This window comes from Python bivittatus, unplaced genomic scaffold (genome assembly GCF_059951505.1).
Source record: "Python bivittatus isolate LINGU-HERP-01145 unplaced genomic scaffold, Pbiv_v1 ctg000980_np1212, whole genome shotgun sequence".
NCBI lineage: Eukaryota > Metazoa > Chordata > Lepidosauria > Squamata > Pythonidae > Python > Python bivittatus.
Window position 1 is genome coordinate 44,879,552 of NW_028277125.1, and position 18,797 is coordinate 44,898,348.

The 18,797-nt window shown below is 40.3% G+C and overlaps 2 protein-coding genes across 2 annotated transcripts in view; both read left to right on the plus strand.

Moving 5' to 3' along the window:
- OGA (O-GlcNAcase) overlaps nucleotides 1-5,967 on the plus strand; it is a 42,223-nt gene extending 36,256 nt beyond the window's left edge. Inside the window, exon 16 of the mRNA XM_007425941.3 lies at nucleotides 1,311-5,967. Coding sequence (XP_007426003.1) covers nucleotides 1,311-1,447 — 137 coding nt within the window. The 3' untranslated portion in view covers nucleotides 1,448-5,967. The remainder of the gene's footprint in view (nucleotides 1-1,310) is intronic.
- A 5,736-nt stretch (nucleotides 5,968-11,703) lies between these two features.
- NPM3 (nucleophosmin/nucleoplasmin 3) lies at nucleotides 11,704-17,128 on the plus strand. Its single transcript, XM_007425942.3, has 5 exons — nucleotides 11,704-11,858; nucleotides 13,268-13,353; nucleotides 14,518-14,637; nucleotides 15,254-15,347; nucleotides 15,765-17,128. Exons 1-5 carry the CDS (start codon nucleotides 11,783-11,785, stop codon nucleotides 15,872-15,874), a joined length of 486 nt encoding a protein of 161 aa, XP_007426004.1. The 5' UTR covers nucleotides 11,704-11,782; the 3' UTR covers nucleotides 15,875-17,128.
- The last annotated feature ends 1,669 nt before the right edge of the window (nucleotides 17,129-18,797 follow it).

An 18,797-nucleotide genomic window follows, 5' to 3' on the forward strand; every position in this document is an offset into this window, starting at 1 on the left:
TTGGTAGTTCCTAGATTAGGCTGTTTACTGCTTGATTGTCTGAGTTTGTCTGAGTTCCTTGATTAGGGTATTGTTTACTGCTTGTTTTGTCTGGTGTTAATCCTGTTTATCTGGGTGTTGATTGCTGGCTAGGTGGTGTGGTCTTTTTGTTACCTTTTTATTGTCTCTTTTGAATGGTGTGTAAATGTTGTTTAGCTCTATGTGCCTGTTGATGGCTGACTTGTCTGAATACCAGACTTCCAGGAATTCCCTCATGTTTTTGGATTTAGCTTGGTCTAAGATGCTAACAGTTTCCCAGTTGAAACTATGGTTGAGTCTGTCTGTGTATTGTGAGATTAAGGAGTTTTCATTGTGTCCTCTGACTGCTAGTTGGTGTTCACATATGCACTCTGCTAGTCTTCTACCTGTCTGTCCTACATAGTGGCTGTTACAGTCCTTACACTGTATGTTGTAGATGAGTTTGGTTTTTTCTTTGTGGGTACTTGGTCTTTTGGTTTACTTAAGATGTTTTGGAGGGCTTTAGTTGGTTTGTGTGCTGTGGTGATGCCATGTGGTTGTAATAGTCTGTTGGTTGTTTCTGATATGTTTCTGATGTATGGCAGTGTTATCCTTTTCATAGCTTGTGTTGGTTGTGCTGTAGTGGGTTGAGTGGTCAGGTGTTTTTTGATAACTACAAACTCAGACAAAGAATCAAGCAGTAAACAACAGCTTAATCTGGGAACTACCAAGAAAAAAAAACACCCCATCCAACACTGACAGGACAAGTTACTGTATATAAACAGAGAGCCAACCCCAGTCCCTTCTAGCTGAAGATGTTACCTAGTCAAATAGTGAAACATCTGCAAGAAAACAACCAAGCTGAGAGAACCCCAAGGACTCTATAAAGGTGTGACTCTTTGCAGGTTGGAATTAATACACATCACCTGTGCATGTCCTGAATAGCTGTGTTTCACATTTTTTCTCCAGCTTTTGAGAAAGCCTAGGTGAGGCCCACAGTTAGTCCAGTTACAGCTAGTTCCATATGCCCAAGAGCTTGAACTTTGTGATTCCCAGAAAACCCTGAGAAAAGTTCCAGAACATGCTTAAAGTGGCTCTTTGAATGCTAGGCAATTTCATGCTGACTGAAAAGCTGATCATTCTGCTGTGCATGCTTGGTGTGTGGATCAAACTGTAGGATGGAACATACAAAATGATCTGTGCCATTCTGTGTTTGTTCATCAATCTTGGTTCTCCCTGCTCCTACTCCCTTCCCAAATGTCTTCCTCTGCTTTTACTCAGTTTGCAAATGTCTCCCATTTCTTCTTTTTTAGGCTCCCGTGGGGCTTTCTGTGAGGTGAGACCAGATGATAAAAGAATCCTGGAATTTTACAGCAAGCTGGGATGCTTTGAAATAGCCAAAATGGAAGGTTTTCCAAAAGATGTTGTTATCCTTGGAAGAAGTTTGTAAGAGATTTTTTAGTGAACCTGTGAGACTGGAGCCATCTAACGGTTGGAGAGTAGTGAGCCTGAGGTTTGTTATTGTCTGCCCATTCAAAGGCAGCAGTCAGCTGGCCTGACAGGAAAGAATCACCCATTACACTTTCTCATATGCTGCTCAAAACAGTTTCGAGAATGGATACTGGTCATCGTTTCCTGGTCTTACACAAAGTGCCAAGGGATACTGCGAATGATGTAGCTTCGGGAAAAGATTCACACCAATTCTCAAAGAAGGACTGGGGGCTCTTCCATCTCTATGCAGCAGAATGGCCGTCTCCTCTGTATTGTGAAGTGGGATGCAAAATGGAAGTGGGATCTTGTATAGAGAAACACAGGGTACCTGTGCAGGTCATTTTATGAAAGATGAATGATAACTCATGGTTTTGTTGGCTGTTTTGCTTAGTAGGGAAATGGCCATCACCTCTAAAGAAAATGGGTTAAGCTTTGTGCTTTGTAGGGATAAACTGTGCATTTGTCTGTGGCAAAGTCACTCAGTGGCAGAAGTGTACATTTCGGTGTGTAAATATATATAAACTTGCTGTATGCTGACACTTTGTGTTTAATTGTTTTGTACTTATTTTGCTTTCCAAAGCAAAGCGGTATTCTGAGACAGCACCTTTGAATAATTTCAAAAAACAGAGAGGCTGAAGCCCACATTACTTCTGGTCTATTCTGCTATGTTTCATGCCCTTTGTTAGAATGCCAGTTTGAATAAAAAGAGTGCTGATCTAGATGGGTCAATCCTTTAGAGAATGCATTTTCAGAAAATGGGTAGATATTGCTTCCTACCAAGGAAAAAAAACAACTTGTTGACAGTCACTTCAATGATAGCCAGTGAATTGCTCACCCATGATGGTGGATGGAAAAATACTGTGACTCATAGCTCCTCATTCTTCCCTGTTCAGTCTGATTAAATCAGGGTCTTCAAGTCATACATATTTGTGACAGACTTCTGGGGGGAATAACAAAAAGCACATTTTATGTATTATTTGTTACCTAATTTTAATATTACTGCCTGTTCCAAACATTTAAGGTTTTTACTTCAGTCTGACAAACTGAATCTGTATGGCTAGGACTTGTAGGAAGGATGTCGGATGCACTATTATTGCCTTGTTCTAAGCAGGCTGTTAGCCAACATAATGCTTCATTATTTTCACCTATTACAATTAATCACTTCTGGTTCCTTTGAAACTATTTCTTTTTAGTAAGAATGGAAATTGCACTGATCCTGTTTAAAAAAAAACAATCTGAAATTTCATATACCGTTTCATATGGCGGTTTACTGCCATTTTAATTTGTACCCATTTCATAGAAGCTGGTGTTTGGCCTTGGTTATAGTTGCTTATTGATATTTGATTTTCACTGTGAATTTTTAAAAGCAGAAAAGTTCAGCTGCAGCAAATACATTTCATTTGAGGAGCAAAACAATGAACAGATGGACTTTCATGAATTTTTTTATGGTTTTGAGTGAATGCTAAGCAGCTAGCCACTTCATTTAGTTTTGACTAGGCACAGTGCGTGTATACAATAGTTGGATTTATAACAATTTTGTGGGGAGAGGGCATCTGGCTTTTTATACTGTTAACACAAACTGTTATAAATTTATCACTGTTTTAAGTTACTTGTGTGAATCTTGAAAGTTTGAGTCAGTTGCTTGTTCTGCGTGTGTAAAGTGTAGCACTGACACAACTTTCAGAGTTACAGTATCAGTTTTCATTGCATACAGTTGGAATGCCACTTTCATGACTGTCTTTAGATCTACTGTATCTGTAGCAAAACAACGGACTGTAAAACTGTATTTGGAGACCATGTGAAAAATAGAATAAATTGCAAAGTCAATGTGAAGGCATGTTTTGGTATAATGTTAGAGAATGAGGAAAGTAAGTGGACAAGAATACTCTTCCTGTTGTGTTTTATAACTCTAATGAATGTGTGGTAGCAGTGGGTAGTTCATATTTTGGCTCCACTTTGCAGGTTTGGGTATAGCAAATTTGCCTCCTGTGTTCATTTCTCTTGGGCATACTGTTTTGTAAATACAATTAGTAACGGAAAGAAAATGGATGGGTGTTACTGAAGGCTTATTTGAGTAGGTGTTTATTCATATTCAGAATTCACAAACAATATCTTCTGATTTAAAAGAGAATAGTAATTCCAGGTAATAATGGCCCTTTACCACTATATGTGATCAAGGCCACTTACGGCTCACAGCAGGAGTGTATAACTTGTACCCCTCCAAAGCCCTAAGAAAAGCTCCAAGAAACCCACCAATTAGTAATTTTCAATGTGGCAGAATGGAAAGTGGGAGTAATAATGTTATGTTTTTTTAATTTAATTAAATTAAATTAAAGTGAGTCCTACTTTTGTCTTGCTCCAAATAATGTGGACCCTTGTATGCTGGTCAAAAGCTGACCACAGCTCTTTGTTGAAGATTACATCTCTTTGGCTGACAGTTCTAGATAGCTGAAAGAAAAAGAAAGTGGTGGGGGGAACTATGTAGGGACCTGAATTTTAACAATGGTACCATCCTTTTGATTCCATTTTAGTGATATGTTTTCAAATCCTCAGATTCCATAATTATTAGATATTTGTTCTAGAGAGAGAGAGGAAAAAAAACTTCATTTAATATGTCTGGGTCTTTTTTTTTTTAATTCACCCTAGAATTAAGAAGCATCTGTAGCATGATGAACAGAATGCTTAATGGTTAGATCTTATCATGGGATTAAATTTCTATTCAGATAGTAAAAATGTGTTACATATGAATTAACATAGTCATGATATATGTCATTTTGGTACCATTTCTATCCTGCTGCAGTACAGTGGACAGTGTGATAAACAATAAGCTTTGCTATGCAGGTCAGTTCATTAGCTATGCTGGTTGGGAATTATGGAAATTGTAGCCTTAACACATCTGGATAATAGAAGCTGACTTAGCCAATTAAGGCATCAAACTGAAATTCCAGTTGCCTCCTTGTTTGGATCCCAAGTGCGTCAGTTGCTCACTTTTCCAGATTTAGCTGTATATATATCATACTTTTTCTCTCTCAATTTCATACTGTTTGAACAGAAAACCATTTCTTGTAGAAAATTGCCTTCTTGGACTTTATAAAGGTTGGAGATAAGTACTAATTGGGTTATATAAAATTGAAACTGTCAACTGTTGCTCTTTTGTCATTTGTCTGTTTTTTTCATGTTCTATATTTTAGTTCCTATTCCTAAGCTTAATAAAATATTTGACTTGGAACTTGGGGGTTGAATAGGTATTTCTTACCTGCCCAAGTATTTACTCCTTGAATGTCTTCCTTCTGTACTGTAGGTCTGGACCAAGGAAGGTACAGTGGTACCTCTAGTTACGAACGCCCCTCCTTACGAATTTTTCGAGATACGACCAGCTCCGGCCCCAAAAATTTACCTCGTGTTGCGAACCACCTTGAATTACAAACCGGATCCGCGGCCATTTTCCCTCCCGTTCCACGTGGTCCGCGGCCATTTTCCGCCCGTTCCACGTGGTCCGCGGCCATTTTCCACCCGTTCCACATGGTCCGCGGCCGTTTTTCCGCCCTGATGCGTGGTCCGCGGACACCGGAACGGATTAACGGTAATTACATTGAACCTTATGGGAAAATTTGCCTCGTGTTGCGACCAATTCGAGTTGCAACCAGAGTCACGGAACGGATTAAATTCGTAACTCGAGGTTCCACTGTACTAGGAGACTAGATTTAGCACACAATGTAATGACAAGAGTCAGCTAGTAATTACTCTCTCTGGTAGGAGGTCAGTTCAAGCATTTTAGCATGCTTTTCAGTGAAGAGTAGAAAGAGTTGAAAACTAGTAGTTTGAAAGGATTTGGAAAACTGAGTCTACAGTAATTCTAAGCTACCTTCTCCTGTTCTACAGAGATTTACTCTGAGGAGAATGGCACTTGTCCCTTCTTCCTAGGAGTGGCTGTTATTCGAATGGATTGGTACAGTAATAGTTTGACCTCTTCCTAGGTTGCACATTTATGTCCTTGGCAGCAGTGCCTTTTTTTTTTTACATTTTTTATCCCACCTTTATTATTTTTATAAGTAATTCAAGGCAACAACACACCTAATACTCCTTCCTGTTCCTATTTTCCCCACAACAACAACCCTGTGAGGTGAGTCAGGCTCAGAAAGAGTGACTGGCCCAAAGTCACACTTTCAACAATGGCATAATTTTGGACTTTTCAAAACATTTTTAGGCAGCTGGTTCTGGAAGAGTGACATAGGCTACTGAAAAAGTTATTTCTTGTTTGTCTTCAGAAATTGTAAATTATTTATAATCCCTTCATAGCAAAGGAATTGTAGTTTATACTGCCATGAAATAGAAAATTTTAAAAATGAGGGGGAGAGAGGGAGAGGGTATTGCTTCCTTTGTGGTCAGAGAAATGTGTATAGGGAGTTAAGCTGATAGCCTTCAGAGAAAGGGTAGTAGCAATTTTGGATATTTGAATAAAATAACATGGACATATAATCCAACTGTGTTCTGTGTGTTATCTTCTCATTTTTAAAGTAGAACAAAGAATTCTGAAGAGTGAAAAAAAAATGAACAAATTTAGATATAGAACAAATGTACTTTAAATATTAACAAGCCGGGCAGGTGGAGGATTTCTGTACCGAAAAAAAGCATAGGGCAGCCTGAGGAGGGAGAATGGAGGGGATTATCTGAGGCTAGAGTGACTTTTTGTACAGTATCCCAGTTTCAAGCTGTTGTGCTGATTTAGATCATTATACTGAATGAAGGGATCAAATGAGGGGAGACCCCCCCCATGAACACTTAGGAGATAAGGCAGGATAGAAAAACAAGAGAATATGTCATTTGTATTTGATATATAATAGATATATCAAATGATATATAATAGATTTCTCAGTCCAGGTTGATGAAAAATAGAATGAAGAAAGACTAGCGTGGCTGGTGTGGGTCTTCCGGGCTGTGTGGCCGTGGTCTTGAAGTTTTGTTTCCTAACGTTTCGCGAAACAAAACTTCAAGACCACGGCCACACAGCCCGGAAGACCCACACCAGCCATCGTATGCCGGCCGTGAAAGCCTTCGACAATACAAAGACTAGCATGCTACGCAGATCAAGTTCAATTGCAAACATCCTGCTCCTTTGTTCTTCAAAACTCTCAGGACTTTCCTTGACAGAACAGGAAGGAAACTGCTTTGCTGCAAGGAAGAATATGATGTCTGCTTCTGCCAGTGGTACCTTTGGGACTGCTCCATTCCAAGCATTTTGGAATCCCTTCTTATCTGTTAAGATGGGAAGGTATAAACCAGCTACAGGAAAACTCATTCGTATCTCATTGGGGTAATACTTTTGTTTTTACTCCACAGAAATAAAATGCTATAAATATGACATTCAGCAAACTCCACTCCCCACCCCTTCATAGCTAGAAAATCTACCAGGTCTCCTAAATTACCTTTGTGAACTGATTTTCTTGCTGCGCTGAGAAGTTGTATCACTGGGCTTAATTGGTTATTAAATTGCTCCAAAGCAGCAAGTCCCTGGCTCAACTTAGCACAGCTGTTGCCTCTACAAGACCAGAAGGCCAGAGGTGAACTTCATCTGTTCTCAAAACAACACAGAAGAAACAAAAACTCTTGCCATGATGTTCCTGTAGAAATATTATTGGTAAGTTAATAATTGTCTCAAGTGTTCTTAAGGAACCTTAATTGCCTCAACAGATGACCTTCTGTAACATAAAACTGGTAACAGCAGAAGGTAACACACATAACGTACTATCCACTTGAAACACTGAATGGACCATCACCTTCCTCCAAGTCTTGGCTAGATCATGTAGTCTAAAACACAGTATGTGTAGGTTATTATTTAGGAACAGAGTGACCGTAGGAGTGTAGTCTGTTTTTGTGTAGGGAGGTATCTGTTAACTCTTATTCAGAATGTAGAGAATGGCTATTTTTGTACTCTGTTTTCTCTGAGGAAATTATTTTCAGGTACTTACTTTTCCTCAGAGCAAGTGAAAAACGAAATCTTAATCCTTTTGGAGTATTTCATCTCTAATACTTTTTTTAAGCACATTTTGTCATCTCATTTCTCTTATTTTCAGAGCATCCTAATCACTGAATGACAAATGAAAAATAAAGCATTAGTCACTCCTAGTTTTGTGTTGTGTGCAGACTTGTTAATTATTCCCACAGCCTGTCATGGTCTGCTCTGAGTCTGATTAGGAGTCAGAGTATGAGCAAGTACCGGACGAACAGCAGGCTGAGCAGTCATTAGAGGCGAGATTGGACAGTGAGCAACAACCGGAGTCAGTCTCAGATAATGAGGCAGAAAGCGTGAAACCACCTGATGCTAGAATGAGACGCGCTGAAAAGAGAATGTTGCAAAGGCTTTCAGCGAGGTTGCTCGCGAGAAGGGAACCTCGCTGTCAGAAATGAGGAACACTGGCTGCCGTCATAAAATAAGGCTGAGTAGAAGGGGAGTCTTCGGTAATGATAACCGTCTAGTTACCCACTTGTGTCTCGCTTGTGACTGCTCATGTCTCATTTGTGTCTCCTCTGGAAACTGCTGCTGTGAGCCCTGTCTTGGACTGGTTGCGCTCCTGCTTCCTGCACTGCACTGCCCAGACTGGACTGGACTGGACAACGCTGCTGTCAGGCAAGCTGGGGATTGTATCGGATCATAGACCCCTTTGTGTGTGTGTGTGCAGCGGGATCACGACACAACCTCTTCATCTACAGTAGGTCATTTAGAATATTGTTCAGCAGAGAACCCTGTGGACTCAGCTCAATACTATAGGCACAGCACTCCTCTGAATCTATTAAGCTAGTGACTGTCAAAATTAGATTAAGTTATGACTTGTTTGTGACAGGCCCATGCTGGCTCTTGTTAACTGTTGCATCCCTATCCAAGGGTAACATTTTTTTATATGTAAAATCTGCTAAGGCCTTGTCCAATAAAGATATCAAGCTGAAAGTCTGTTATTCCTGGGTCCTTCCTCTTTTTTTTTTTTTTTTTTTTTTTGAAGATAGGGACATTTGTTTTCCTCCAGTCTTCTGGGACCTCACAATTCCCAAAGAGTTCCCAAAGATTAGAGAGCCATTTTGCAGTCACCTGTACTAGATCCCTCAATATAATTCATCTGGCTCTGATGTCATGTACATTAGTTAAAATAATTCTTTCTCTCTTGTCCATCCTGAACTGCAGCTCCTTTCTTTCACTAGTGGGATAATAATGGCCAGCTATGGATTCATGTCTCTTCTGAGAGGAAATATATAAATACAAGTTAAGACAATCTGCCTTCTTGTTACAATTCATGACCAACTTATCTCTTTCTCCTCATGACAGACCTACAGCTGCTTTCCCTTCATTTCCAACATACCCAAAAAGGCCTTTTTTGTTTTCTCGCAAGTTTCAGTTCATTTTCAGTTTTATCCTTTCTGACACAATTCTTACAATTTCTGGTGTTTCTTTTTTATATGCCTCTTCTATTTCTTATACATGTCCCTTTTTCTTTTCAGCATTTTAGAAATCTCTGTATGCATCCACGGTCGTCTTTTTAGATATCTCCCATTTTTCTTTACAGTAGGATTTTTTTGCAGTATTTTGTTTTACAGTATTTTCCATCCTTCCAAGACACCTTTCTCCTTCATGATTTCAAGCCATTAGACTTGACCTGCTTTCTGAATTCATCAAAACCTACTCCTGTGAAATCAAGTCTTCACTCTTGTTCTCCTCCTGTTGACAACATAAACTGAAATATAACATGGTCACTATCTTCCAAGATTCCAGTCACCTTCAAAATAAATAAATTTCCTCAGTCAATTCTTCCCTATTAATCAGGAATAGATCCAAGATCACAGATCCCCTTGTTACTTCTTCCACCTTCAGACAAATGAAATTAGCATGAGAGGACAGAATCAAAATACTTGAAATGTCCCATTGTCTTTACAGCCTACCTCTTTGAAAGTCTGGTCATCTGACAAAGCTCTCATCGGTATCTTCTGCCTTTCGAGAAGAAACTCCTATACAGTATCACATTTGTTTCTTTCCCTTTTTATTCTTACCAAGAGACACTTAACATGATTTCCATGCTCCAATTTGAGAGGTGCCACACATTATTTTTTTTAAGTACAGCACAATACTGCTTCCCCTTTGGTTAAGCTTACTTCTTTTTGAAAAATGCTAGCCTTCCAGGGTTAAGTTTCACTCTTAGGAGTCATTTCATCAGCTTTCAGAGCTGCTTGTTGCATCTCATTTGTCCTCCTGTGTTAGGATTTCAGCTTCTCTTTGTTTCCCATATTCCATGAATACATGTAGAAATATCTGAGGTTGTGAATAGCACCCCTACTATGACCCCTACTGTCATAGTTTCCTACCAATCTGTAAGTACTCCCTTTCTTTTTCTCCTGTGTTGTTGGCCTCAGACCTTGCCAGTCACCAGATGGCAGTAAAGAATTGATCCAGTCTAGCTGGTGTTTTCAGGTGACTGAAAAGAATGTATAACTTAGAGTCTTCTCAAATGTAGCTGCAGCTTCTACCTGGCTTGCTTTTTTTTTTTTTTTAATACTGAAGGCAATTATGAACAACCTTTGTTGTTGGTTGATTTTTATCAGGAGTTAAGAATGTCTTTACATTTTTACTTGGAAATAAAGTCTCCTTGGAGCTCAGCATTAACTTCTTTCCAAACCTGTAAAAGTCTGTCTTCAGAGACTAGTTTTGTAAGAAACTATTTGCTCATCCTCCCTTTTAGGGTTGTCTGAATTTTTGACACTGAATGCTATCAGTTTCATGTGGATCCCACTGATGAACAAATAACACCAAAGGTTGATGTTGCTTCATTTATTTTATAAAACATGTATAAACATGTGATGTAATTGCCCCCTTTAGATTTAGTATCTGGTTGCACTTTTAGTTGCAATAAATGTAGTCAAATGCTTCTTGTAATTAGTCATCAGTCTTTCAAATCACAGACATTCTGGCCCATTTCTCCATGCAGAACTGCTTCAACTCAGTAATATTTCAGGGTTTTATAACATAATTGTTTATTTCAGTTCATGCCACATTTCTGTTGAGTTTAGGTCTAAACTTTGACCATTCCAAACACAGAATTTGTTTTTCTTCATCCTTTCTGCTATAGATTTGCTTGTTTGTTTGGGATTACTGTCTTGCTTCAGCTGACAGATGGCCTCATACTCTTCTGTAGAAGTCTCTGATACAAAGCAGAAGTCATGCTTCCTTAAGTGAGGACAAGTTGATCAGGTCCAGGGTATTACCATTTTCATGCTTGATAGTTGGTAGGAGATTCTTGGTTGAAGGCTTGGCTTCTGCCAGACATAACAACACCCCAAAGTTCCACTTTTGACTCATCTGTCCAAAAAATATTCCTCCAGAAATCTGGAGGGTCATCTAGGTGCTTTTTGGCAAATCATAGACAAACATCTATGTTCTTAGAAAGGAATCACTTCCAACTTGCTACTCTCCCATGAATCCCATTTTTACCCAGTGCTTCTCTGATGTTGGAGTGATGAATACTGATTTTAGTCAAAGTGAAAGAGGCCTACAGATCCTTGGATGCTATTTTCATGATCTGTATGACTTTACGGATGATTTTGATAGGATAGCCACTCAATTTCTCTTTTGTCTCTCTATTATCCATTTTAAGACAGTATCTCTGACATGTGGATTGGTGGAACCCCTTTTCCAGACTGACAGGCATCAAGAAGTTTTCCCAAATTCCTTCTGACCAGGACATGACCTGTTTTTAGGATCTGTGTGGTGAGAACTTCGCTCACGCTCCCTTTAGTACACCCTACATGAAACTCTGATAACATTCATTGGTAAGGGCTAGAATCTGAGAACTTCCATCAGCTACAGCCCTTGCATCACCTTTCTTTTAGAGAGCTTTGGATTTCATAGTTTTGGGATCCTAATGCCAATGCACCCAGCAGAGATAAGATTTGTCTCCTGCAACAGGGTCCCCTACTTTTTTTTTTCCTTTCTACAGTTGCATAGTTTAGTTTCAGAATCTTTCTTACTTGTTTTTTTCTTTTCTTTTTCTTTTTCTTTTTTTTTTTTGAAAAAAGGAACTTTTCTAAGGAAGAAAGGATGGTTTAAAAAAACAGTAAAACGGCCCAGAGGGACAGACGACCTCCGCAGTTAGTACCGTATGAACGAGGCGCCGTTGAGCGGACAAGCTTGTAATTGGAGAAAAGCTGCTTTGCCGGTCGGAGCTGCCCCGGCGGGGCGGGCAGTAGGCGGGGCGCCACGCGAGCGTCTTCCTGTCACCCCTTTTCCTTTCTCCTCCGCGCTTCCTGGCTAGGCATGGCCTCTTTCTTGGACCTGGAGAGCATGGCTGACGAAGCTACGCCGCCAATTTGCACCGGCCGTTTCGTGTTCGGTTGGTAAAGATGTGCGGGGACTTCGCAGGCCGGAAGTTTCGGCTGGCGGTCATATTTGAGAATCGGGGGGAGGGGGGGATCGGAGGCAAAATAAGGGGCTTTGATGGAGACGGGTATTTGCTCGTGCAGTAGGTATTGTTTGGGAGCACTTGATAGCGCTGGGATCAGTTAAATAGGGCTTGTAATGGTTGTATTAGCACGGTACCCTGAACCGCAAACTAAGCAACCGCATTTTAGCCTAGTGGGAACCCAATCCTGGTTACTTTACACTTTTGTATGTTGTGCGAACTCAAAAGAATGGATTAATTTTATCATTATGGTTACTTAAATCGTGGCTTAGTGACAACGGTATGTTAGGCGAAGGGCCCGTTTTTTTCGGGTCTTACCCTGGAACGCTGAGCACATGGACACAGCACGTGCCACGCAGCCCCGATTCCGCTCGCTTTCCCGAGCTCGGCTCTTGCGAGCGGCTCGGCTCGTTGCGTTGGAGAAAGGCTGGGAAGGCCTTCAGCCACGTGCTGTTTGCGCCTCCTGCACCGCAAATAACTTATCTGCTGAATAAACGTGGCGTATTGTTTCGTTGGGAACAAATTTCGTTGAACAGGGTGAAACTTAATTGCGGGAAAGAATAGAGCAGGGCAGGCTGTAAGTCTCGCTCAACTCCAGTTCATGTTGGAGAAGTTGCATAGCAAAGTATTCTAACGTTGGTAATCTAAAATGAAGCTGTTAAAAATTGCTGTGTGGTGTTTTCTTTATGCGGGAATATTGAAGTGAATGCACACTAGAGATTGTTGTATCTTTTTTAATCGGCTTCTGTAGAAGTTGATGGGGGATTTGAAACACAACATATAACTGAAAATTATCTCCAAAATTCTTAATAAGAGATAATTTTGTCTGGGCAGCAGTTTTGAAGTAGTAGACCAATAACCAAGAAACGTGTGTTTTTCTATACAATGCTAAAATAGTTTTGGTAAAACTTCTAGATCTTCCTGTTTATTCTGAAAATCAAAAATACTCTTTTAATTCCTTTGGCTTTACAAGAAGACTCAAAGATGGTGCTCCATCTTTACAAGCTGAGGAACATAGTTGGAGATCATTACAAAGCAAGTTGAAAAAGCATTGCAGAAGATAGTGGCAAACCATTTTTGTATTGTTGCTAAGAAAATGAGATGGATATTTCCATGAGGTAGCAGAAATCAAGCTCAGCTCAGAGACCAAAAGCTTTTGGTCTCAGCTTTTGATCATGCTGGATTTATTTCTGGCTTCTGCAATATGCAAGATTCTGAAATATGTAGCATTTCTGCAGTTGGAGAAACTTACCTCTTCCATTTAAGGGAATCATTGCTGCTGTTTTTTGCAATTTGCCTTATTAATTGGTATAATATTCACTTGGATTTTTTTTCCCCAGGATGCGAGCTGAACAGCAGTGTCCGTTCCTATACTTTCAAAGTCTCGGAAGAAGATGATTCAGATCATTTCCTAGCTCTGAATATGGTAAGAGATTTCACTCTGAAGTGGGGATACTAGCGACAGGCTGTTTCCCCACTAGTAACTTACAGCATCACTAGCCATTGCTGGGGCAGAATAAAACTGGTCCTCATTACTGTTTCATGGCCTCAATAATAGTTGGGTGACACACCGAGTTACAATTTAAAAACCCATCTCGTTGCCAGAAACAATGAAGAAACCATGCAAGCAAGTGAAAAGGTGGTAGAGAGAAGAGGATGGATCACTTAGTTCTTCTGCCAACCTCCTTGATTTCTATCCTAGTTACAGATCAAGAAGACTCCCTTTCTAGGGAACTAATAGGGAAATGTGGAAAGTTGATGGAAGAGGGGATGGCTGGCTGGGTCTTTGTCGTACTTGGTGACAGAAGATTTTTATTTTCAGTAACCTGTTAGTAAGGTAGAATTCTGTGCAGATTACAATGAATGGAGATCCACATCTTCTGTGGCCAACCTGGAAGTAAAGTCTGTTAGCTTCGCAGTATTTGATAAAATGCTTTGCTGGCAAAGCTGCTTTAATATTATCTCTTGCCTGGACAAGAGGGCTCTGAGTCTTTGTTGATTTTGTTTGTATTTTTCTGGTTATGCCACAGAATGCAACGCATGCCTGTGCATACCCATGCATACACAAAATCAAGTATTTTGTGCTGAAGACTGCCTTTTCTGATTGTAGCATCCCAAATGTTAATTGGTTAGAATCATAAAGCAAGAATTGTGCTTTTAGAGTGGAGTCTCCTAGGTGTATTGTGGTTCTGCACACTTCTTGTAATCGGTAAATTTAGCACTGATGGGAACTTTGCTGCAGGAGGATTAGAAACCTATATAAATCCAGTGTTGTTGAATGTATTGTTTCTTCTCTCTGTACCTCAGTCTGCACCAGAGGCATCCTGTACTGTCCTGAGCAGATTTTGAGGTTAGGTGCATGAAGGCTGCAGGGTCTATTTAATGGGATGGGTTACCCAGCCTGCAAATTGGCTAATTTACTTTTTTTACTCTGTTCGTTGTTTATCTGTTACTGGATGATTTTGTACTTATCCTGCTCCCAACTGCTTACTTGAAGAAGTTCAGCATTAAAGCTTAAGATGGCTTTTCGTTCTTAGCGAAGCATTCCTCAGCATGCCTCTTCAGTTTTGTTTCTCATTCCCTCTTCAAGGCTTGTCTGTCTGAGGGCGCCAAAGATGAATGCAACGTTGTGGAGGTGGTAGGTCGTGATTATCAGAACAAGGAGGTTGCTGTGCCTGTGGCCAACCTGAAGCTGTCGTGCCAGCCCTGGGTAAAATGATCTTTTGGAAATGTGGGTGTCTTGGGGAGAAAATTGGTGTGCAGTGGTTCTAGGATGTTGACTTGAGAGACTTGACAAGAATAGGAAAATTCTCTGCTCTTTCAGACACAGTTGGCAATACTGTGGCCCCTCTGATATACTCCAAAGATTGAGATGTGCAGCCAGATTTTCCAAAACCTGCCTTCAATGGCTTCTCTAGAGTATGCCAAAAAATGTTCATTCTGAGTGAAATACTATTTAATATTTGGTCAGAAAATCTTTTTTGACTCATATCCTTCTAGATCATATCTGTTTAATCAGCTTAAATAGGTGGCGTGACATAATACTTAGTGAATCGCTAGAATAACTCTGGAGATATTGATCTGGTTTAAAAGGTGTTAACCAGAGTTAAATTTGCAAATTAGGAATGCAGTATTTCTCTTTAACTGTATGCGGATGGCATGGCTCAGAGAGAGAGAGAGGAATGAAGGAAGACAGACAGACAGCCAACCAGCCAGCCACAGATGTAACAAAGCAGTTGAATAAGCCTCAAAACCTGTTGAACTAAATGAGAACTGGAGATACTCATCTTGTTTCATAATTCCCCTTTCTCCTTATTTTTTCACAGTTGTGTTTAAATAATTTTGAGTTCCAGCCCCCAGTGACCTTTCGTCTACGCTCAGGATCTGGCCCTGTTCATCTTGCAGGACAACATCAAATCTGTAAGAACCTGGGAGTGGGATTGAAGAAGCTGTTGGATACAATGAGTGTGCCATAGTAATTAAGGGATGGGGAAAAATAGTAGCTGTTTCTGGAGTAGAGAGCCAACAATTCCAGGTTAAATGTCTCAGCTACTCCAGCCAGCATGACCAGTATTGAGGATTCTGGGGCTTTTCCTGGTGTGGGGTATAGGCTGGTTGTTGTCATTTACATGGAAAAGAGAACTGGTATCTGACAGAACTGGCATCGGGTTTGGAGCAGTGCAAACCATTGAGGATATTATGTGAACATGCTACTAAATATGGGGTGCTCTGCCAACTTAAATTTCATTCTTTTTAGAATGAAATTAATGGGTGATAGGAAGGAGAGAGGCTTGAGGAATTCTCTAGATGGTATAAACAAGCTGATTTGTTTCTCAGTTCACAGGAAGGATCTCTCAGATGATGACTTCATTGATGACGAAGAGGAATCCGTTGAGGAGGAAGAGCTTTCTCCTATCAAGCCAGCTAAGAAGCAACAGAAGTCATAGCTGAGCTTCCCTGGGAGTAACTCTCCAGATGCCTGAGAATACTCACCCTGAGTGGAGTATTATGCAGTTTTGTTTTGTTTTTCTGGTTTTCACTAATTAAGCTTGTTACCTCATCGTAAGATGCCACAAGCAGTTCTCCATTCCCAGCAATGGCACTGACATTTAAAAATCAAACTGCCTTTTCAAGTAAAGGCTGTGAGCAGGAAATGGTCTACCACTATGTCTTTTTGCTCTTTAACCCTATCTCTGGTTTTATATTCTAAATAATCTAGCATGGTAGTGTGGAACAGAACTTGCTATAGCAGATAGACGAGGAAAGTAGCCATCTGCAGGACTACGGTAGGGACCCTCCAGTGCGCAGCTCTCCTTGTCATGGTACTGTTACAGACCTATGTGCCGATCTTGGAGAACTGGCAATCATGGCAGCAGCCTGACTAAGTTGGTCTGGGATCTTTGCTTCTCCCCAAGGCATGAGGGGCGGTAGAGCTACCTGGGTGTGGTTAGCTGTGGAGCTAAAGAAATGGGTGCCCATGTCCCGGATGTGGATGCTGCCGCGATCGGGACTTTTGTTTGTGACAGTTGCTACAGATTTTAATTTATCGAGATGCAACTGGTGCTGAATTGAAAAGCTCACTCAATCTGGTGGCTGTTAGAAGTAACAGATGCTGCTGCTTCTGTGGAAAAAACTGAGGAGTTGCTGGAAAACTGAAAGTATATAATTCCCGCTCTTGAAAAAAAAATTAATACTGTGATGCTTCTTAAGATTTTCTTGATACTAAGAAAACTGTCCAGTTATAAGCCCTTTGCTCCTGATGGTATTTATTTCCTCCAAGTAAAAAGCAGGGGCTGTTCTTTTCCAAATGCGTTTTTATATCTGTTTTTAAGGTTAATTTTTTTTAGTGAACATTATCTATTTCTCAGGGAATGCTACTGAGTCCATTTTACTAATCTTGTGTGACTCCTAATCTTACTTTTATATGAGCCACATTCTCTGCAGTAGTAGATATATTTCATAGTTATTGAAGATACTTTCTGGATTCACTTTTTGAGAAAAAATAAAGATGTATTTTTTAATTTCATAAAATCTGAAACATTGCTCACTATTGGCCAGGTGGGGGTTACTACAACTTATAATTCAGTACCAGCTGGAGAGAAACAGGTTCTTGCCCCTTGATAGGTAATTGAGAAGGCTGCCTGTATATTTTGCCCTTGTTAACAGTGTCCTACTTTTTTTGAATAAACATGTTTGTTATACATGTGCTGTTTTGCTTTTTTTTTCCTTGAAAGATGTTGAGTGTTGAAAAGTACAAAATTAAGTAATATACTTTATTTATCTAGGATTTCATTTCATTCCCTTCCTTATAGATGTAACAGGTTTAATGAGATTTTTAGTGTTTTCTAAAAGGGATCAAAGCTGTGGTCACTGTCACAGGTTCATTTTGGATAATGCTGACACAAGCAGGATTGTTTCAGCCTTGCAAGGATTTATTTACCGCTCAGCAATTACAAAAGTAAAACTTTAGTTTTAATCCTAATTATTTGCTACTCCTGTGCTATCTCATCCAAATTCCTGATCCCCAGGCTTATTCCTATTAACCTGTTAGCTTATTTACATAGCGCTCTAGTGCTGCTTTAGCTTTGCGTGCTGAGTCCCATATCTGCTTTCCTCTTCCAGCCCTGTCTGAGGAATGCAAACAGTAGCCTGTGAATCAAGCTCTTAACAGGCTCTGCCAAAATGGGTGGCTTATTGCTTAAGTGTGGCGGCATTCGCTCCAGCTCTTTCTGTTCACTTTCACTTTCAGGCCCTGTTATCCCACAGACGCTTACCCAACCATTTTTTTGTCTCTACTGGATGAGTTACTCAGTAGCCCACTTCAGCGCTATCTTTCCTCATTGCTTGCTTGGTTGCAATATTGCTGCTTCTTTTCTCCAGGCCACTTCAAGCTGCCTCTGCTTGCCTGTCTTTTGGTTTCCTGATGCTACAGCAACTTCTTCGCTATCCTACATCATCTTCCTGGGTCTCGTCTCCTTTCTGTTCCCACACCCACTCCAGCAGCACCTTCTGTCAGAGCCTTTCTATCCACTGGCTGGCAGGGAGGGAGGCAGAGACACTACAGAGATTATGGTCCATTCTAGGATGACTGAATCTACTTAACAGGGAAGGACTTGCAGCTTCCAGAAGATCTGGATCTGCTGCTGGTAGAGAGAAGTGGAGCAATCCTTGTCAGGTGGCCCTAAGGATTGGACCAGCATGGCCAATTTGCACAGTTCAAAGAATTATTGGGAAGTTTTTTCTAATTAAAGCAATCAAGAAAAAATATGAATTCTTAACATGGTCCCTAAAATTAAATGACACCCTATTATTGAAATTTATGGCTTCTATTTTTGGTGAAGATAACAAATTGCTTCAGTGTGGAATTCCCCTGTCTCCTTTTGGATATGTGTATGGGTGGGGTGTATATATTCACATATACATAAGCACACACCAACAAAATCAATAGTTTTTGAGCAATAGTTCTACTTAATCCCTTTCCAATGATTACATCTGATTCCAGGTCTGAGAAAACAAATTTTACTGGTTCTTGGCTGGAGTTCTTTACTGTGGCTGTCCCCAGTTTGGAGCTTCCATTGAACTACCAGTTTGCATCATCTCCAGCCAGCACAGGTTGTGTTGGTTGAGGGAAAATAGGGGCTGTAATCCAGTGCGTTCAGAGAGTGCAAGATTGAATCAAATATGCAACCATCTATTGAATATTTGCCCAAGAAATAGATTGCAAAAGAAGGATGAGCTTGGGAAATAATCCACGTTTAACTCCATTAACTAGAGACTTGGGTTGAATACTTCAAGATGATAGTGTACACAGTGACTGGGCAGTTTCATTGGTATTGTGGGTGATCAGATATAGTGTTTTGTGGTTTGCTC